Source organism: Mixophyes fleayi, chromosome 3 (genome assembly GCF_038048845.1).
Source record: "Mixophyes fleayi isolate aMixFle1 chromosome 3, aMixFle1.hap1, whole genome shotgun sequence".
Taxonomy (NCBI): Eukaryota; Metazoa; Chordata; class Amphibia; order Anura; family Limnodynastidae; genus Mixophyes; species Mixophyes fleayi.
The window spans coordinates 204687332-204710173 of NC_134404.1; the positions used below are offsets into that span (position 1 = coordinate 204687332).

The 22842-nt window shown below is 37.8% G+C and overlaps 2 protein-coding genes across 3 annotated transcripts in view; one reads left to right on the forward strand and one right to left on the reverse strand.

Annotated features, from left to right (window-relative positions):
- Positions 1-6833, forward strand: part of TPD52L1 (TPD52 like 1) — an 80235-nt gene extending 73402 nt beyond the window's left edge. For both annotated transcript variants that reach the window (XM_075203014.1, XM_075203015.1), the window contains 2 exons: positions 1553-1613; positions 6309-6833. In XM_075203014.1, coding sequence (XP_075059115.1) covers positions 1553-1613; positions 6309-6437 — 190 coding nt within the window. In that variant the 3' untranslated portion in view covers positions 6438-6833. The remainder of the gene's footprint in view (positions 1-1552; positions 1614-6308) is intronic.
- Positions 6834-16887: 10054 nt separating this feature from the next.
- Positions 16888-22842, reverse strand: part of HDDC2 (HD domain containing 2) — a 35154-nt gene continuing 29199 nt past the window's right edge. Inside the window, exons 5-6 of the mRNA XM_075203016.1 lie at positions 17743-17881; positions 16888-17028 (exon numbers count right to left, since the gene is read on the reverse strand). Of these exons, the coding sequence (XP_075059117.1) occupies positions 16931-17028; positions 17743-17881 (237 nt within the window). The 3' untranslated portion in view covers positions 16888-16930. The remainder of the gene's footprint in view (positions 17029-17742; positions 17882-22842) is intronic.

The window sequence follows — 22842 nt, forward strand, 5'->3', positions numbered from 1 at the left end:
TGGCTGTGTAGGCTTGAATGGCCTTTTGCTGCTCCTCCATCCTCTGCAGCATATAGAGGGTGGAGTTCAAGCGCGTCACTACCTTTTGTTTTAGTTGATGGCAGGGCAGGTTCATGTTTTTTTAATGTAGCAGTAACAGTGAACGTAGTAATATAGATTGCAGTACCTATTTTTTGGGACTGCAAAAACAGTGAACGTAGTAATATAGATTGCAGTTCCTATTTTTTGGGACTGCCAGAATATATTGCTCTAGAATTTTTTTTATACTTTTTAAATTATTTTTTAAAATTTTTTTTTTATTTTTTTTTTTAAAAAAAAATTAAGATTTTTTTATAATTATCAAATTACTATGGACTTAGCAGAAAAAAACACAGGACAAAAGCACCACTGGACTCAGCAGGACAGACACTGGCCAAAGCACCACTGGAATCAGCAGGACAGAGCACTGGACAAAGCACCACTTGACTAAACTTATCAGCAGGACAGAGCACAGGATCTCAACAACCTCCCTCTTCAGTGATCGCAGGGAGAATGAAGATGGCGGCCGTGAGCGGGGCATTTATGACATCCGAGTCTCGCGAGATCCGACGCGAGACTTGGATGGCATAGCCTCGTTTTGGATTCCTTTGGCAGCCGGAAGTACCCAACAGTGCTCGGATCCCGTCGGATCCGCACTGTTCGGATGGGCTCGGATTAGCGAAATCCGAGCCCGCTCATGTTTACTTTTGACATCTAGGATCAGTATAGGTTTGTAAATGTTACAGAATTACTTTTAATATTGGATTTTCTGTATTTTAAATGTTATAGCCTTTTAGAGCAAACTTGTAACAAAAGTGAATGAAAACAAAATCACATTATATTTGTCTAACAAAAACAGACATAGGAATTCAAATACAGTAATATTTTAGAGGGCTTTCCCCAGTGTTTCTAAGGCTGAACGTTACATGAAAGTAAGTAATCATCATCACCATTTATATAGTGCTACCAATTTTGCAGCGCGGTGGTAGAAAATATTTTTCATTCATTCGGCTCTGAAGAGCACTGTCGCGCCTTACAAATCTAAGATAATAATTCACATCAGTCCCTGCCTCATTGGATTCCCTCACACACACGCGTTAATTTTGTCAGCAGCCAATTAATCCTACCAGTATGTTTTTGGAGTGTGGGAGGAAGCCCAAGCAAACATAGGGAGAACGTACAAACTCGAAACAGATGAGGCCCTGATTGGGACTCAAACTCTTGACCCCAGTGCTGTGAAGCAGAAGTACTAACCACTGAGCCACCACGCTGTGCGTTTCTACCCATTGTATTTTAAGAAAGTTTGATACTTTTTAAATGCAAATGCTACACCTACACTGCAATTATTACATAGACACTTCCTCTAGCTACTGACTATGTGATTTAGAAGAACTTAAAACCAAAAAATAAATAGTTCTGTGTATAATAGAATAAAAGCGAATGTCTCAATAAATCAGTCAGTTGCAACCACTTGAGCCTTACAGAGTATGTGTTGTGGCAGAGCATTAACTGTACCCTTGTTTTGATTTCCCAGGAATACTCCTACATTCAAGTCCTTTGAGGAACGCGTTGAGAATACAGTGACTACTTTGAAGGTAAAAAAATAGCATGATTGTTCATCAGTAGGACTTCTCAACTCCTGATCCCCTAATGCACACTGCAAACACACCCATATGTGGATTTCTTTCTGTGAGAACAGGTGGATTAACTAATGACTCAGTCAAACATGATTAAGCAATGCCATGTGAAGTATACATGTTGTATGTCTTCACTGCAATTCACTCACAGCCATGATGCATGGCATTAAAAGTAAAAACCAATGAAAAACAAACTGTAGGCATGCATGTCAACTAATTACATGACCACTCTGTTAACTCTGGTGTGGGGGGATTCAACTTTGAGACTTTGCACGTTTCCAGGTACTACGGCATCCCAACACTTCGGACAAATGAATTCCCTCTTGGACTGATTTTATTACAATCATAACATATTCCTTTAACAGAACAGAAATAGCAATGCTTACTACAATTCCACCTAATATGAATTACTTATGCTTAAGCCATTTAGGGTCCTTACAGGCAAATCTTTATTCAAAGGTTTTGTTATGATTTTCAAAAGGAGTGAGTGAACACATTCATTTAAGCCTGTTAAAATCCTTTTTTTGTTATACATGCAAAGGTTCAGAAAAACTATACATTGACATGCACCCATTAAACATAATAAAATTGTCGTATTACAATAGGTTTGTAAAGCTGTATGTCTGAAAAACATTATGTTAATTACTAAAACATTCTAATAATACCTGGACTTGATCTAGCACAGGTAAAACACAGGTGTCAAGATTTTAGCCTAGACATGGGTGAAATCCTGCATGATAACATCCTAATCTGTCAACTCACAGTATGTACTTTATGCTTCTACATTTTTTCCAGACTTTTTAAGTGATTGTAAAGGAAAAAACTGCAACTGTCAGAGAACAATGACCAATTACATTGAATCATGCGAGACATGATCCCAACATTTCAAGAAAAATTAAGTTTGCATACCCAAAATAATAGTAAATATGCTAAACAACCTTATATCATACTAACGATGTTATTGGGTCGCAGGAAAAACTGACTGACATTTTAGGATTGGGCATACAAAACTAAATATAGAAAACTCTCAGAAATGGACAAGCATTACAATTGGTAAAAGTGACTTCAGTAATTATGACTTAATATAGCACACTTATTTCTGGGTTTAGTAATACTAGTTCATTGTTGAGAATTGTTTTTGTTTACACTCTCTTTACACACCCCTAAAATTATGACACGGTTAGTTCTTCAAAACAGATATGCAGATACCATGTAATAAGCACAAATGCAATTATTTTTTTAGGGTGGGATAATCATAGGAGGGAAGCAGTACCAAAGAAAATAAAATATTTTGCAAAAAAATGACACACCAGCTTGTGGGGTAGATTAGTAAGTCATTGTGAAAATATCAAGGAGGTTCTTACCCAGGAAAGACTAGAACATAATTTGATTCTTTGATTGCCTGGCATGGACTAAAATGAGTGCAGTTTGAAATCAGGGACTCCCAAAGCCATCACCAGGATGTTTGAAATGAATCAGGTTTCAAACCCTTTTTCATTCCAACAAAATACACCATAGCTGAAGTTTCTAAAAATCACTTCTTGCAAACTGCTGAATACTGCTTTTGCAGGCTGTGAGAGCTGCGAGAAGGCCAGATATTTGTTGACCATTACATGAAATCTGTAGTCTCACATTATAATGCAAAAGGACCATATAATAAGGATCACTAATAAAATGTTAAGTTAAAAAATTAAATAATAGATGACATTGTGCTGCATTGTCAAGCAGAGTGGATTTACAATCGTATTTCATTGATTTGTACAAGTCTTGTAACCCCATTTTGTAAAAAGCAAATATGGAAATAAATTATGTAAACACTATTAGCTCAAAAATACAATTTGTGAAACATTTGAGCCTTTAACAGATGGTGTATAAAAAAAAAGGGTATGGATTTAGAGGAAATGCAATACAAAAAGTAGTACAAAATGTGAAAGCAGACAGTTTCCATGTTGCCTAGGAAACATCTTCCACTGCTCTACAGAATCAGGTGTAAACAATTCCTTTTTGCAGAAAGAATAGTTATTTCTTCTGTTAACTGTGGCGGAAAGATTCAAATTTGATCACATACTACACTGACTTGTGCTGCTAACTACTACTATAGGGGTATTCAATTCCCCCCAAAATAGCACCGCGCTAAAAGTACTACTGTTATTACAGTAATTTTAACCCTGCTTTCTGCTTGCATCTCAGGGAGCTGCAGGTAAAAATCCGGCGTTGAAATTACCTTAACGGTATTACGCACACTATTACCGTAATATCGGTAATAGTGCACAGGCCGCATTACTTTTGGCAGTAACACGGCCAATTGAATTCCCCCCTATATGTGTAAAGGGCAAGGTAGTATATTATATATTTACCACTTTAGCAAAGATTTGCTACAAAGAACAATTGTTTACAGTGTATGCAAAATAAATATTATTATCCTTTATACAGCACCAACAAATTATTTGCTGCATGTCGGAATTAAAGCACCCGCTATGCTATGTTTGTGTCGCTCCTCTCTTGTCAAAAATGACTACCATCGATTTAATCTTTCTCATCAGTCCCTGCCCCAGTGACACTTACATTCTAAATTCTTTGCCACACAAAACACACACACAGGGGTCAATTTTGTCAGAAGCCAATTTACCTACCAGTATGTTTTTAGACTTTGGGAGAAAACCGGAGTACCTGGAGGATACCTACATGTACAGAGTATATTCCTCACAGGTGCCTTGGTCAGAATGGAACACACAGCCTCAATATTAAGGTGTTTTTGCTGAAATACATTAAAAATACTCTCCTACCTCCTTCCACAATAACCCCCTTCCTGAATACCTGAAATCTGGCCTTTAATATCCACATACCCCCGCTGCCCTCTCTCTCTGGCAATCTCTAATGCTAGATCAGTCTGCAACAAAATGGCCCCCATTCACAATCTTTTCATCTCAGTTCCCTTAACCTCTTTGCCATCACCAAAACCTGGCTACCTTCTCAGATACCACTTCCCCCGCAGTGCTCTTTTTACGGGGGTCTCTCCTTCTCTCACCCTACCAGACCCAGGAATAGAAAGCTGGTCGCTGTGTAGGCATTCTACTCTATCCCAGCTACACCTTCTTGGACATTTCCCTTAAGTTTTCTCTCTCCTCCTTCAGGGTTTATTACATTCATCTCTACAATTTATCTTTGTGTCTTTGCATCAACCAGCCCCCTGATTTTCTCTCCCAATTCTTTCATAAGTGGCTTTCTCACTTTTTATCCATTGACCTAACCTCCCTCATCAATAGGAATATTGAATTTCTCTTAAATAACACTCCAGCCCCTCTCTCCCTTTTCCCTTTGGACTCTTCCAGTAGACTTGCTGCCCTACCCACTGTAAGTCACACACTTCATCTTTTCGTCTCCCATTTCTGTTCTATAGACAATTTTTCATGTCGCTCTTTTTGCTTTCCAACTCCTACCTCCTTTACTTTTATCTTTCCCAAGTCCATGTGCACTTACTGTCACCTTGATGCTCTTGACTCTAGGTCATCTTTTCTTCCACACTTGAACCATTTCTCTATCACTAGTATCATGCCAAAATTTGGCCATCTCCCATTACCACACTCTCACCAGAACCCTAGAGACAGTTGCCCTACCACCACTCACAGAGTCTGGAACTCTAGACCCCAGCTGTGGCACTCCTAGCAGACCCGTTATTTGCAAAAGTGCTCCAGTAACGCTAAGCACTGCTGGAAGAAATCTCGTTCTAAAGCTGCCTTCCTGTACTTTAAAGTAATTATTCTATCTTACATATCTTCCCTGCCACTTGCTATACAATCCAGCTTTATCAAACCTTCTAAAAGGATAAATGGAGGTGTCACCAATAACAATCAGATTCTAGCTATCATTTTCTAGAATGTACTAGATAGTTAGAATCTGCTTGCTATTACACCCAGTCATTCAACCGCCATCATCACCACTTGCAGCACTCTCCTCTACCAAACCCCTGCTCATCTCTTTCTTAATGCCCTCACTTGCCACCATCTGTCACGAAATCTCCTGCCAGGCTCCACTCCCTTTACTCACATCCTCCCCCTCAACTCTACCATCCATCTGCTCTTCCCCCTATCTCTGGAAATGAGATCTATATTCTTCTGTCATCTTCTCCCAACCACTACCTACACCCTTTATCCATTGCCTGCCTCCACCTAACCCATCTCTTTAACTTGTCTCTCTCCACCACCAATCTTCTCTTTGTCTAAGGGTCACTTATCAATGCGCATTCTCTTGAACCTCTCTGCTGACTGCAACACCATTGACCACCTTCTCCTCCAGCACATTATTCATTCCATTTTCCTTCTTTGTACCTCTTCTGGTTCACTTCCTACCCATCTACCTGGTCTTACATTTCTGTTTTACCCCTCAAGTCACAGGCTGTTGTGTCATTTGCGTTCGGACATGAATTGCATGCAATTGTGTTCATTGGCTTAAGGTCTATTTCTGGGCATGCGCAGAGCAATTTCACGCAAGATATTCTACACAAATGGACATACGGCAGAACGTAAATCAGGCCCATTGTATCTGAAACACTGCCTCTTCTGCCATGTAACAAACATATTTACAAGAGACACCTTCAAAATTGTACCTGTCAAGTTGTAAGTCAATTTTCTTTTTGTGTTGTTGTGGTTTTAGGCTAAAGTAGGAGCAACAAATCAAACCCAAGGGAGCTTTGAGGAGGTTCTGAGTTCTGCTGCCCATGCTAGTGCCCAGAGTTCGCTGGCTGGCAGCCTTTTGCCCGAAGCTGAGGAAGAGCTACAATGATACCATTATTGGAGAGTAATAGCTGCTCAGGCATAACACATTGCCTCACACAAAGAAACATGTCATGAAATGGCTTATGTCAGAAAGCAAATGTGTATTTTTTGTTTTACTCTGATTAAGATAATGTTTTATGCTTTTTTTTTATTTTTAAGTAAATTACCTTGTAAAACATAGGAGCAGCTATTTGGTTTGAGTGATACTCAAATTCAGGTGTAGGGAACCTTGGAACATTTATCTTGTCACTTTTTCCTGAACTATTCAATTTTCAAAGCTAAGGTGTCAGAGTCTCCAAGTCCTGGCTATAAAAATTACAATGTCTGAACTGAAACAGACTGTAGACACCTAAATCATTTATTTACATTCATTCCCTTCTCTACATAAAACCTAGGCTCCAAGTAAAAAAATAGGCCACTACATTAATTAAAATGGTAACTTTTCTACATATATGTCATAGAACCCATGGGTCCATTCCACATTAGATCCCCCCCCCCCCCTCTAAGAAAAAAAAGAAAAATGAAGTCCACCACCCATCTCAGATTCAATTGTTCATTTTATTAGATTAATGTCCAAAAACCAATTTCTGCCAAATGTTTCCACCGTCTGGCCATTCGTTTTCAATATATTGATTTTTCAATGTATTACACTATTTACTAATCACAGCTTATTTATTCCAATTTATTTCAAGTATCACTGGTGTTTATTAAGGAATCACCAAGAGATTTGGACCCCTAAAGTAACTTTTACATTGAATCCAAACTAAATTACTTGATCTAACTTACGTTTCAAGTTACAGCAAAAACGCTTTTGGAACAGAATTAAAACCGCTAGGTTAAATCAACATTAGATATCCTAATTTTTTTAGATGCTTAACAAAGTTATATATTACTACCACAAAAAAATCAGCAGGGTTCTCTGTTTCATAGTGGAGAAAAAAAATTGCTGTTCTTTTACTGTTGTACCGCATACATAATTTACACAAGAAACCATGCTAAGTTAAAAACCATACCCAAAACGTGAACAAAACTGAGGAAATGGGATATCCCTCCTATACAGAAACATATGGGAAGGGGGATTCCCTTTCAAAACTGAAGCTTTCCAGAGAAAGAGAAGGCGGCAGACAGAAAGATAGTCAATCATGGCAGCTACTCCTATAAAGTGCACATTTGGTAGTCTTAAATACTAACTGCCATATTACTATCTGCTCAATGACCACTGGATTACATAGCTGGGACCACTTTACAGATGAAGAAAAATAACTTGATTCTGAGAACTGAAGCTTCAAATGCAACCTAGTGATTATGGAACCACAGTCTGCTACATGAAAAGGTACTGCTGTTAGACTATGAAGAATTTCAGAAAAGATGCTGTAATCATTTCTTGTTCCTCAAAAAAGGAGCCAGAAAAAAGCTTAACCTTTGTGTCACTGAAGTGGGCCAAAGAACATGGTGACTGTCAACTTCTTGCTGTTATTAAGCCAGGACAGAAACGTTGCCCAAAATGCCGAATTCAACTGTCACACTGTAAAGAACAAACAGATATAGATATGCCAACAGAAGAAGTTGGACTCCCTATTACAAAGTTTGGTTGCACACCAGTGAAATTGCATGGGGGTAAAGAGAAGACATCGGGAGGCGTATGCTAAAAGATAGAGAGCGCAGGCAAGTACAGCCATTCAAGACTTCCTAGAATATCACTAGAATCACCCCAGGTGATTTACAGAGTCTGATATGTGAATTAAAGCAAAAGTGTGAAGAGGCGTAACGACAAGAAGTAATACAAATATTAATTCTGGCACCAAATAGCTGGACAATTAAGCAGTCTGCAGAAGAATCTAATGTCAGAGAATACATGGTAAAACAATCAAGAAAACTTAGAGGTAAAGTCCTTTTATAAATCGTTCATCAGGTTCAGCAGTTTTACGAAGATGATGAACATTCTGGAATGTGCCTTGTAAAAGAAATGTTTGTTCTGTAAAAGTTCCAGGACAAATAATTCACAAACGAAAAAGACTACTCCTAAACCTGAAAGAGCTTTATCTTGCTTTCAAAGACCATTTTCTAAACATTCAAATTGGATTTTCTAAGTTTTGTTCTTTACAACCTCAATGGTGTGTTAGCGTTGCTGCAAGAGGTGATGCATTCTGTGTGTGTTTGCGAGACTCGCCAAAATGTTAAAATTATTGTTTGCTGCTCTACCACTAAAGATGGACTACAAAGACCTAACTGAAATCCTTGTTTGTTCTTCAGTCTCAAAAACTTGTATGCTTCATCAATGTGACAAATGTCCAGGTCTGGAAGCACTTCAGAAAATAGTTGAAAAACTTTTTCCTGATAGGGACATGGATGATGACAATTCTCTATCAGCAGTGGGTCCACAATCACTAGTACTGTGAAACAGTTCCATTTAGTTGTTTGTAGTGCTGTTGATGATTGAACAGCCCATCTGTACACAACAAAGTCCCAGGCTGAATACCTACGCCAGTTGGAGGAAACTATTTGACCAGAAACAGAAGCTATCGTGTTAGTAGATTTTGCTGAAAATTATTTATTCATGTGTCAGGATGCAATTCAATGATTCCACTGGGACACTTCACAAGCAGCACTCCACCCATTGCTGTATTTTTCAGCAAGATGATTGTGACACTTTAAACTTTGTGAGTCTGTGTGTTACAAGCGATACCCGTGACTATCTAGGCATATCTGTGCATGCCTTAATTATGATAGTTAAGAAACAATAATCGGAACTATTACCAAAGTTGGAGTATGTTCCCTGCTTTAGTAATGGTGCTAGTGCACCATACAAGAACTGCAAGAACTTTTTGAACTTATGCTTCCATACGGATGACTTCAACATTCAAGCAGAATGGAATTTTTTTGCCACATCTCATGGTAACAGTTTGTGCAATGGCTTTGGAGGGAAAGTTAAACAACTAGCCACACGCACCACTCTGCAAGTAGTGTTAACCCATCACATCTTGACACCTTTGGACCTGTATAATTAGGCAAATGAAAATGTACATGGCATAAAGCTTCTCTACGTGTCACAAAGTGAAATACAAGACTGCAAAACCAAGCTGCATAGCTGTCTAGAAACAGCAAAGAATGTGGCAGGAACACGTACTCATAGATTTCGGCTATTCGTAATATTGAGCTATACGTATAGCACTCCTTATGAGAGGACATGACGATAAGCGTTTTGTTCCTTCTATTCACGTCCTCTGTGTAACGGTAGTGCCAACGATCCAAGGAAATACTGGAAGGCCGTATACACTGTCTGCTGACACTAAGAAAAATTACAGACTGTTTGGAACCTGTTTTAACGAAGGGAAATAATGCTATTGTTGATAGTTCATGGTTTCTATCAGTACAACAGTAATCAAATGTCAAATTCATTATTTTTTTTTTCTACACTATGACAGTAGCATGCTGATTTTTTTGTGGTGGTAATGTATACCTATGTTAAGCACCTAAAAGAAATTGGGACATCTAAATGTTGATTTAAGCTAGTGTTTTTATTTCTGTTCCAAATGCTTGTATTTGTGCTGTAACTCGAAACACAAGACAAAGGAATTTGGAAAAGTTACCTTAGGGGTCCAAATTTTGATATGATTCCTTAGTAAATACTTGTGATGCTTCAAATAAACTGGTATAAATAAGCCACGATTAGTAATTAGTTTACTACATTGAAAAAAATCAATATTTCGGATACCAATGGTCAGACAGTCGAGATATTTGTCAGAATTTTTTTGGACATCCTCTCAACTCAATTTTTAATCTGAGATGAGTGGTGGACACACCTGATTGAACGGACGTGGAATGACCCAGATGACAATTATAATCAATGACTGTAAAACAGAACATGAATGTGAGTTTGCAACCATATGTCATAACAGTAATTACACTTGGGATATTCCAGCACCATTACATGACAGTAGTATAAATAATTTATTGCACAACATTGCATATTTTAGTATATTTGCATACTACTTATTAAGACTTGCACAGTTCTATACATATTTTGCAAAATAGTGTATTTCTTTCCAAAGACTGCATCAAACTTGCAGTTTCACCTTTCAGAATACTAGGTGGTGTTTTAGTTTTTCCTGTTTTGAAAAAACAAAATACAAATAAGAATGTTGTAGCATTCAAAAGTCAAATAACCACTTTAGTGACGCACAGGGGATTAGGAGGCAGCTGCTAATATATGATCAAGGGGGTTTATATGGCATCTGAATATCTCACTATATCCATGGAACACCAGTACGTTCATTGAAGATAAGATCCTAAACAAAAAGATAAAAGGATCAGAGTATTTTTCATATCTTAGATCAGTGCAACGATTTAGTGTTCTTATAAACCTTCAAATTGCAGCAGAATTAATCAGGCCAACAATCATTTCCTATGCAGACATGTTTATTAGATTACTGGAGTGCAAGGATTTTATTTATTCTCCATTGTGTCACTATTAGTACAGGTTCAGAGTTCCTCAAAATCCAGAACAGCGAGGTAAGGGCTACATTTCTGGATAAATGTATACAAAAAGAGTCAATGCCAAAAATTAAGACCAAACAATTATGTACTTAATTTTTGCAATATCCCTTACAATTACATATTACACACACCAAATCACTGGCACATTAAACACAGCCTGTGTACAACAAATCGTACCACACACTACATCATCCTCCGCCCAATAGAAGGCTGCACTAGAAGCTGTTCTCACTTCTATAGGAAACTCTGGTTACAATGTTCCCAAAGTTTCTGGCAACTGTAATATCGACCCATCAACACTGTACAATGATATGCTTAATGCCAGGGTTAGATTTGTGGCAGATGCAGTGGAGATGGGACTGTCACCTAGCTCCCCTCCAGTGCTAGAGAAGTGAGGGATATGCACAGGAGAGGAAGTCTGGTCACCATAGTGAACTGGCTACCAGAACTTGTAAATCCTGATTTGACCTTTCAAGTTGATTTATAGCATTTGTGGATGGCATGGCCTAGTAACATGCCCATTTACACTGTGAATAGTGATTGTTTAGCTTAATCGTGTGCGCTGTATCAGGACAAATAGCTCAGCTTTTCTAGAGTTGACAGCCCCTGTCCTATTACTGTAATAGCTGAAATTTCTTCTACAAATGTGTACTGTAGTAATTAAGTTAGGACTTTTATATTTAAGAAAAAATGCCAGAAAGCAAACTGTAATCCACGAAATAGCACCAGGAATACACTTGAATTAGATTATAAATTTCAGAATCACTCCATATAATTTAAACTGGTCAAGAAAATGAACCAAATAAAACTTTGCTACAATCCATATATACCTCTGTTTAATCAATGAACAAATAGATAATAGCCTTGTGTAACATCTCACAATCCACTATATTAAGAGGCTGATGTTTCCTGAGATACCATAACAGGTTATTATATTTCTAATACATTATTGTGTCTCTACTAATGATTAATGAAGTTGATACAGAACATACTTTGAGGTTTTGTCTTCTTTACTGCTTTGATTTGAAAAGAGGAGGCATCTCTCAAATGGGGATTAGAAAACACCTTACCAATTTTCTACATTTATTAATTCTCTGAATCAATCGCCTCAATTATATTATTTGCTATAGATACCATATCACTTACAACCAATTTTAAATCCATTTGGGTGAACCCACCATGAAGTCCTGTATTTCCTGATTAACGTTGCATTGAAATATCCCTTTATTCTTTAAAATAAAGGGTTACTTATAGGCACAGAAATTACATCTCATACAAAAAAAAAAGTTATATTATACCAAAATGTAAACATGAAATCGTATATAAACAAAAAATAAATAAATATCAATGAAAGTAATATAATAAGACTCCTTTGTTACTTCCCTCTTCTAAAAATGGGTAGTCAAATGATATAAGACTTTCACTGCATTCTGCCATATTTCTGAAAATAATAGTGAACACGGTTGTTCTGCCAACTAGGCAGTTGGCAGTGTTAATTTTTTACCATAAAATTAAAATTTTGTAAAAGTCAGTTACCTTGAATTTGATAGATTGTGGAAGAGATTAAGTCTTATTTTTTAGATTATTTCTGCACAGTTTTAGAAGAAAATATTATGGAGAAAAAGATTCCGTTACCATCACTTGGTCCCCAATTGCTTATTTCAATATTCAAATATGTACAAAAATAATGTAAAGTTCTAGAATAAATTCACAATGATATATTTGTCTTCGTCTTTTTTTTCTTTTTAATTAGACACATACATGGGAATTGTGTAATAGATCTTTCCAAACTGTGTTTGTAACAGAGTTACTGATTGGAATTGTATTTATTTATTTGATCAAATCATGTGATATTTGGTATGCTTATGTTGTGTCAGCGTGGAAAAAAATGTATTTTATAAAATAAATGAGCAAATTAGATCAATAGTTTTATGTATACAAATATTAAATATTCTTATTAAAGATCTCCTGATTTCACAATGTGTTGTATCCAGTTGTGTTATTTTATGGTCAATGTTTTACATATAAAAAAAACCCCCCAAAAAACAAAAAAACAACAAATCGTGATCAATATAAAGGGAAGAGCAACAGCGGCCAATTCGGTGAGGAGGTTAGTTTCTAGCACACCCCTCTTGTAGCTGCCACGGTCAGCCAGTGTGATGGATAATCTGCACTGATCTTATGCCCAATAGAAATAAATTTAAAATCTCAAAGTTATTGTTGGCAAAAGCGAGTATTTCTCATCTACTCTTGGTTGGCCTCAGCATCATAAAAATGTGTTGATAATTATTCGTAACTGATTTCCAGGGCTGGTTCAAAATAAAAAAAGCAGATGGGATTGGCGTATCTTTTTGCAAAGAAGATTACGGTTATAACTGATGATCACCAAGTGCTTTCAGTAAGCAAGGTTTTACAGAAACTGTGCGCCCACACACACTACTAGATTCATAATTTGGTGAACAACAGCAGCTCTTCTGTCTGGCTCTTTAACAATCGTTTTAAATATCATGTAAATATATTGTGTGATTTAGAAATATAAGTGGTCAGCAGAGAATGGGTCTCGACATGTCCAAAACCAGAATCCACAACTTGTGTTTTAGGGCAAAGAGCTAAAATGCATATATTATGTATGGATCTACATACAGGTTGTGAATTAATCCATTTTTACACACTTACTGACTCCTATTCTTTTTAAATATGCAAGGCAGCTCCCACATGATAAATATACATTTATGCATTCAAACCTAAACCCAATCTGACCGGTACACAATACCAAGACCATCCTAGTAGCCAAAATACAAAAAAAAAAAGAAAAAAAAAAAGGGATTAGTAAAAAAAATAAAAATTCAGGGCCTCATTTAGGGTAAGAAGAATAAAAAGACATGGAATGTTCAAAAGTTTGCACCTTGGCAAAACCAGGTTGCACTGCAAGGGGTAGCAAAATTTAACATGTGCAAACTGACCTAGCTCGATACTAAGTTACAGTGTAAAAAAACACTGTACAATGTGTGTGCTACATGCAGAAGCAGCCAGTATTGTTCCTTAGGACTCCCTGGTAGCCATTACAATGGGTAGCTTCCTTTTCCTGGTTAGGTAGAGATCGGTAATGAAAAACACATTGATACATGGTATACCCTGTGTCTTTTTTGGTCTCTACCATAACTAGTATTTGCTATTTTCTGTAGGTAGGGTCTTCTCTTCCTTGGAGATCCTGGGGCTCCAACAGTAAAGTTGCAAGCTGCTGAGGGGCTGGCTACCCGAAGGAGCATCAGACCACTACCTTAAGAGCGGTGCTCATGCTGTGATTTTGACTTTGACACTGGATTGTGATTGCCTGTTGTCGGCGCATGTGCTGAGATCGCGTCAGAGCATAGAGGCTGCATGGAGCTACTTGGAACGCTCTCTGAAAAAGGCAAACGGTTTTTAAGTTGAATCTGCTACACGTGGTTCTTGGAAGGAGCCAAAGTCAGATTCCAAACAGCTGAAGAGCACCTGCAGTAGGCAAGCCCCTATATATAGGGGTGCTTTATAGGATATCTTTTTATACTTAGAGAGACTGGAGAGAGGAAACACCGTAAGATACAGAGTATGTGGAACTTGTGATAATAGCTGCTCAGGCATAACACATTGCCTTACACAAAGAAACATGTCCTGAAATGTATTATGTCCGAAAGCAAATGTGTATTTTTTGTTTTACTCTGATTAAGATAATGTTTTATGCTTTTTTATTTTTAAGAAAATTACCTTGTAAAACATAGGAGCAGCTATTTGGTTTGAGTGATACTCAAATGCAGGTGTAGGGAACCTTGGAACATTTATCTTGCCACTTTTTCCTGAACTATTCAATTTTCAAAGCTAAGGTGTCAGTCTCCAAGTCCTGGCTATAAAAATTGCAATGTCTTCACTGAAACAGACTGTAGACACCTAAATCATGTACAGTCATTCCCTTCTCTACATAAAACTTGGGCTCCAAGTAAAAATGATGTTGGACTAAAGTAGGCCACTACATTAATTAAAATGGTAACTTTTCTACATATATGTCATAGAACACATGGGTCCATTCCACATTAGATCATCCCCCCCCCCCCCAAAAAAAAGCCCACCACCCATCTCAGATTCAATTTTTTTTTTATAAGAGAAATGTCCAAAAAACAATTTCTGCCAAATGTCTCAACTGTCTGACCATTAGTTTTCAATATATTGATTTTTCAATGTATTAAACTATTTACCAATCACAGCTTGCTTATTCCAATTTATTTCAAGTATCACTGGTGTTTATTAAGGAATCACCAAGAAATTTGGACCCCTAAGGTAGCTTTTCCTTTCGAATCCAAACCAAATTACTTTATCTAACTTACATTTCAAGTTACTGCAAAAATGCAAGCTTTTGGAACAGAATTAAAAGTGCTAGGTTAAATCAACATTAGATATCCTATTTTTTTAGATGCTTAACAAAAGGTATATATTACTACCATCCTAATGTCCATAGATGAAGAGGACTTTCTCACATACATTGATCTTCAGGAAGTCTATTTTCATATTCCTGTAGCTGTTCATCACAGCAGTTTCTCAGATTTTGTGTACTGGTCCAACATTTTCAGTTCACCTGTCTGCCCTTTGGCCTGGCAGCATCTCAGAGTACATTTAGCAAGCTGCTAATCACACTAGTGGAACTACAGGAGGTTTTCTCTAAACAAGGTTATCACCCTGTCAAGAATCGCCAGACAATCATTCAGATAGTGGATAAGCCCAAACTTAAGAGCAAAAGGAGTGTTTCACCTGGAGCCAGAGTGGATAATTCTAACAACAATATCCAGTTTTACAGGTTGGGGAGCTCACCTGCAAGCATAAGTTATGCAAGGCAAGTGGTCTCAAATTGAGATAAGTCTTCATGTAATCATACAAACATACATACCTACAAATGAGAGCAGCATGTAAAATGTTGACACCTTAAATCTCAGTTGAAGGGGAAATATTGTATAATTTTCTTCAGAACAGTGGTAGCCTTCATAAACTGGCAAGGGGTCTCAAAAAGTCAAGCCTTGAAGAGGGAGTGTGGCAAAGTTCATTACATGGCCAGAAAATAATATGATGGTACTTTCAGCATTTTATATATAGCAAGAGAACAAAACGTAGTAGCAGACTACCTCAGCCAAAAGCAAATTCATTCCGCTACTAGTGGAAAAGTATGGCATTCCTCAAGTAGACATCAAGACTACAAGAAGAAATGCAAAGGTTCCCAGGTTTTTCACTCAAAACAGGGATTTAAAAGCAGAAAGGACAAATTCTCTGACTACTCAATAGAGTCTCTTGAAGAAAAGGCATTAAATGGTAAACCTATTCTTTTTCCCTGCATGCTATGACAATAAACGCATTTGCATCTATTGCATTACAACATGGTATGTTGTGTGTGTGTTTTTTTGTTTGTTTTGCTCCTATATCCCACATTTGGTGAGTGCAAACAGAGAACCCCATCTTAGGAACCATTTATGCCAAAAGTCAACTTTCTTCCTATGGTGACTATACAAACAGGAGTGAGAACTACAGAAGCAAGCTATTGTACTCGCCACCATTGATGAAAGCAGTGTGTACCACTGTGTGTCTTCCATTGCTGCGTTCAACTTTGGCATCATCCATCCCCTCAGCTTGTGTAATTGAAACGCTCTTTCCTATCAGGTGCCAAAGGCTATCATGCCTGCTCTACTATCGTTTGATAGCAGATAGGTCTCTGGCCCTGCACTGAATACCAGCAACCAAGATTTGTTAAGGTTTGATTGATGGAGCCATCAGTACAAACAATTCATACAGCAACAACTGTGGTTAAAAGACACCTATCACCAGGAGTGTCAACTGAACCAGCTGCAATGCTTATTTGTGGGGACTTAATACCTTGATTTAATAATGAAAGATCAGTATCCATTTGATTATTGGCTAACAAAAACTAAACAGGCACAATGGTATAAAAACGATAAATATTTTATTTTCAACATAAATACGAATAGCTTATGGCGGAGGATTACTCGCTTGTGCTGCTATGTTAAAATCCCTTTCTTCATAAATTGCAGAAACAAGCTGAACAATCTCTGGGTGTTTAAATTTTCCTGAAAAACAAAAGGAAAAATTTGATAAAATTAAATAAGGTGAACCAATAGCCATATCCACAGGTGGGTGAGCAATGTATAAGTAGAATCTAAATGAACAAACTAGATGCTCACTGGACACAAATTGAAGAAGCAGCTGCAAAGGCCTGATGTGCTATAGTCAGTCTAACAGATGACTAAGCAGAATAGTGTAAAATCAGTTACATCCAAAGATACCTGGCATCAGTAAACTGATGATGACAGTGTAATGGTGTGGGTTGTGTTTATGTGGCAGACAATGTTGGAATTCTAAAGGTTATCTAAACACTGTTGCCAATGCATCCCTTCATGATACAAAAAATGGCAGCCAATTTGGCTTAATGCAGTGGACCCAGAAGGTCTTAATCCATTTATATGTGTGGGGAAGATGGAACAAACTATTTGGAGAAGAAATCTATTACCAGTTAATGGACTATGGGACAACCTGGAGTTGATATGGACCAACATCATCAAGTTGAGACTATGTCCTTATCTTCAGCTGTTTAAAAGACAAATGAGTGAACAACATCCTATTAGGCGGATGTACCAAATTAAGCGGTCACTCAGTGTACATGGACAGTTTACTGTGAATACAATAAAAATCCATATTTTTACATATGAGAAGAGGACTGTCAGAATGAGATTAGATGTAGCTGAAAACAAACAATCAAGTCTGTAAATGAAGTCATTCCATACCTGCCGTTGAGTTGAAGAAGTCTTGAAGTCTCCCCGGCCTCTTCTCCAGTTCCTCATACTCCAGAGCCTGCAGGATCATTTCACATTGGTCCAATTCTTTCACAAACTTGGCTTCAGCGCTGGACTGGTGCTCATACTCCTGGGAAGATCATAAAAGTATAGATGTTTATCCATGTAAACTAGGTTACACAATAAAAAGCAAAATGTCTGACTGTAAATCTGCATGTTTGAGCAATGTTGGTAAATAGCTCTGTGCTTTCCCAACAATCTTATCAAAGACACTGCTGCAAAATTGTTTGGTACAGAGGGTCGTATTATTATTATTTTTTTTTACTTGCATGCTGGAGGAACGTGGGTAGATCTCATGGCATGTGGGGAGGCTGAATGGCATGTAAGAGACATGTGGGAAGGTCTGATGGCATTTAATGGGCACGTGGGGAAGTCTGATTGGCCATGTGGGGGTATCCAACAGGCATTTCTGGGGCATATAGGTAGATTTGATGGCACATGGCAAGGTCTGATGACGTATGGTGAGGCTGATGTGTACGTAAGCGACATGTAGGGAGATCCGATGGGAATGTAAAGAGGTCTGAGGGACATGTTGCTATTACTTATTTCTATCCCCATTTCAACAGTTCCCTCCACAGTGATTTTGGATACAGAAGCTACTGTGAAGAGACTGTAAGTAACCATTTGAACCCTTTTCCGCTGGACACAGCACCGAGGTAAGAGCTGTGCTGAGTTGAATATTATTCTGAACATTCTGCCAATGTTGGATATTTTCTTTTTCACATGGCAGGATATTGTAAATGAGGTTATATGTGTATGCATGTTTACAATTTGTATATTCACACATATATAAAAAGGTAAAGTTGGCTGTTTGCCATATCTAGAAATATTTTTTGGCTATTAGGTTCTGACTGGTTGGTCACCCTTACACTAGTGTTTTCACACTCCCTCTCATGCAGAATGCCACTTGTGTCAAGAACTGTACATCTTCAGAACTGTAGAAGTGTTTAAGAATGAGGCACTGGGGTAAGCTTGTAAAATGGAAACAATTTCAGACAACATAATTGCAAGTCTTTCAGGGTAATGAAATCACTGATTTCAGTAGCGAAGGTTTACCGTATATACTCGTGTATAAGCCGAGTTGTGTGTTTGTGTTTTGTTTGTGTGTGTGTGTGTTGTGTTTTTTTTTTTTTTTTTTCTCTCTCTCACACACACACACACACACACACACACACACACACACACACACACACACACAAAATGAACAAACAATACAGCCACCATGTTCATACATTTAAATCCCTACCCTATAATATATATATATATATATATATATATATATATATATATATATATATATATATATATATATATATACACATATACCCCCCCCCCCTTAATTTACTTAGGTTGTACCCAATGATTTTATAATCATTTATGAATGTTCCTTGTCATCTAGCTAAAAATGATTTCATAGATTGAACCTATCATTTTTATTTAGGTTTTTAAATTAGCGCTCTTTTCCACCCTAGGCTTATACTCGAGTCAATAAGTTTTCCCAGTTTTATGTAGTAAAATTAGGTGCCTCGGCTTATATTCGGGTCGACTTATACTCGAGTATATACGGTATATTACTGAAATCCACTGGCCTCAAAACACAGCCATAGTAATAATGGCTGTGTCTCCTGTCTTCACCACTGAATCTCCTCCTGTCTTCACCACTGTTAACTCTGCTCTCCAGCTACTTAGCCCTCCTCCTTGAGGACCCTCTTTCCCGCGTCCCCTCTCGCTCCCTCCTCTCCCCTTGGGGGTCTCCCTGTCATCCGTGCCTTCCCTCTTGGACTCCGTCGTTGGCGGACCTTCCCCTCTCCCCTCCTCCGCCCCTCTAGCTGTGCTTTGAGCTCACTGAGTTACTGTGATTATTGTTTACTGTACTGTGCTGTCTCACCTCGTATTGTAATTTTGTTTGTCCCTGTATGGTGCTACGGACACCTAGTGGCGCCCTATAAATAAAAATTAATAATAATAATAGTTGTCAGTGAAATGAATTTGTTACACAAGTAGAAAGCAATGGTGGATTCAGCACTGGGTTTCCATCCAAAACAACATGTTCCAGTACAGGAGTTTGTGACGAAGCACAACACAATTCACTCAAATGGCAAAGCATAACAAAGACTAGGGGCTAGATTTACTAAGCTGCGGGTTTGAAAAAGTGGGGATGTTGCCTATAGCAACCAATCAGATTCTAGCTTTCATTTATTTAGTGCCTTCTACAAAATAACAGCTAGAATCTGATTGGTTGCTATAGGCAACATCCCCACTTTTTCAAACCCGCAGCTTAGTAAATCTAGCCCTAGTACTTTCTACATAACCAAAACTAGTACTTTTGTACATGGAACGGAGACATTTTTTTTTTTTCTTTTATCTCCCAACCTATTCTTGCCCATCTTTAAAGTGATTTGCAATGCTCTTGTATATGCTTATTGTTACGACAATACATCAAAATACAGACTATTGTCTGGGAGTGACACTAGAATTTTATCGTAGAGCTGCTTCTAGCTCATCCTAAAGTCTAACTTAAGTGAAATATATAATATAATATAATATAATATAATATATATATATATATATATATATATATATATATATATAAATAAAATCACAGTGCACAGTATTGCCCTAACCTGAAGCAGTATCTTGTATGATCACCAACAGGGAAATTTCTACATTCTCTAATCACATTAATAAAACAGTCAGTCATTACCACATTAATTGTCGGTCAAGTCCTTACCCAACATTCTTCCCCTGCTGGTCAATGTCTCTCTCTCCCTCCAAAATCACCTTAATTGCTCCATCTTTCTATCAAATCTCATCATCATTAACAGACAACTTACAACTAATATATACAACTACATAATTTCTAGGGCAAATGGAGCATAAAAGGGAATTTATATCACATGCCACCTTACGAACCCTCTGCTAATGTACAAACCTGTAGTTGACAGCACTCTATATTTTATTGAATTTACTTCAATTGAAAAACTCCTGAGTAAATGACAACACTAAGCAGGGTAACTTGGCATGAGCTTCAAATTGCATACTCCAGTATTGTGCTGTACATACAAAATTTGACGCACAAGGTATAACAAGCCGGAAACTGCTCTTCAATTGACTGCAGATTTCAACCTGTAGTGCAAGCAGCGAGTTTAATCAAAAATAGTCTGATGAGAAATCTACAGAGCAGGATAACAGTCGTTGCAGTGCACACATTATACATCAAACCTGTAAATGCATGTTTGCCGGATCAGCGATGCAAAGAGCACATGTAATGTACTGCCAAGCAGTGGAAGAAGAAGATCTAGATAAATGCATTATCACTTCACACTGTTCTCAACAAACTGATGAGTGCACATGTGGCTTCAACCTAATCAACTGGGCAGCACGGTGGCGTAGTGGTTAGCACTTCTGCCTTACAACACTGGGGTCATGAGTGCAATTCCCAACCATGGCCTTATCTGTGAGTAGTTTGTATGTTCTCCACGTGTTTGCATGGGTTTCCTCCGGGTGCTCCGGTTTCCTCCCACACTCCAAAAACATACTGGTAGGTTAATTTGCTGCTAACAAATTGACCCTAGTGTCTCTGCCTGCCTGTCTGTCTGTGTCTGTGTGTATTAGGGAATTTAGACTGTAAGCCCCAATGGGGCAGGGACTGATGTGAGTGAGTTCTATGTACTGCGCTGCGGAATTAGTTGCGCTATATAAATAAATGGTGAAGATGATGAATCAGTGCTGGTTTCCGACAGTGAAGCACTCTGGTGGCTCCACAATGTTGTGGGTGCATTTTCCTGGCATGATTTGAGTGCCAACATTTCCTCAGAATGCCAGGTCAATGTAAACTGCTACTTAGTAGTACAGTGTGATCATCTTCATTCCATGTTGCAGCATTTCTTTCCTTATAAAAGAGTTGTATCCTCATGGATGACTATGCCCCCATTCAGAAAGCATGTAGTGTTGCCCAATGGTTTGATGAGCAGGACACCAATGTTAGCCATATCTTAACAGATCTGAACTCAATTGAGGATTTATGGAATATTCTAGAACAATGACCGAGTGTTTTCCACCACAACCAACCCATCTTCCTGATGGAAAAATGGAGCTGTATCCCTTCCACACAGTTCCAGAAAATGGTAGTCTCAATGCCATGCTGCATACAGGAAGACATAATAGGGTGTAGGCTGACAAAGTAACCTTTTGATGTTTTGTGAACATTATGAATTGGAAGAAGGATGTTTTATTGCATTCTGGTTTTCTACAAAATAAACAAACATCATACTCATATGGAGCCTGCTCTCGTATAGAATTCACAACCATTTTACACATTTAAGAAATTTTCCCCTAGAGAAGTTATTCCCATGAAATCTAAATTAAAAGAGTAAACCACTGATAGACCATCAAACATTTCATTTGGCAAAACTAATAAGGATAAAAATAAAAAAAAATTCACTTTCTCGCATGATTACATTTCATATATTATGATTGCTTAGCCTTGCTTTTTGCTGTCACATTGCACGCTGATTAGGCTAGGGAGAGAAAAAAAAATAAAAAATATATAACTACAACCACAATCCTGAAGGGTAGTTTGTGCAATAAGTAAAAGACAAAATGTAAAGATTGCCATGGCATTCTCACTACTTGTCAAATTATCCCTCATCACGACCAAACAGATCACTATGCATCAGCAGCAGCTTGTCTGTGCTGTATTGCTCCAAGCATGAAACGGAATGTCCTACTTTGCCATCTATTAAGGATTTTTTTTACATGTTTTGAGGATCTGCTTCAACAACATAGCCAATTCAGTCTTTTCACCCTCCTAATATACTGTACTTCAGTATTTGCAGTCATTGTTTCCACTCATTTGATTTTTTGATGTTTTTCTTAAATATTCATTAGTTTGCCGTTAAATCCTGTCTGAGATATAGCAATGCATTGCTGGCATCCCAGTAAAAATCACCAAAAAGGTGTAAAATAACTGCAGCGATGTACTCCTCATCCTGGGTATTGTGCTTACAGTGTGACACTTCAGTTCTCAAT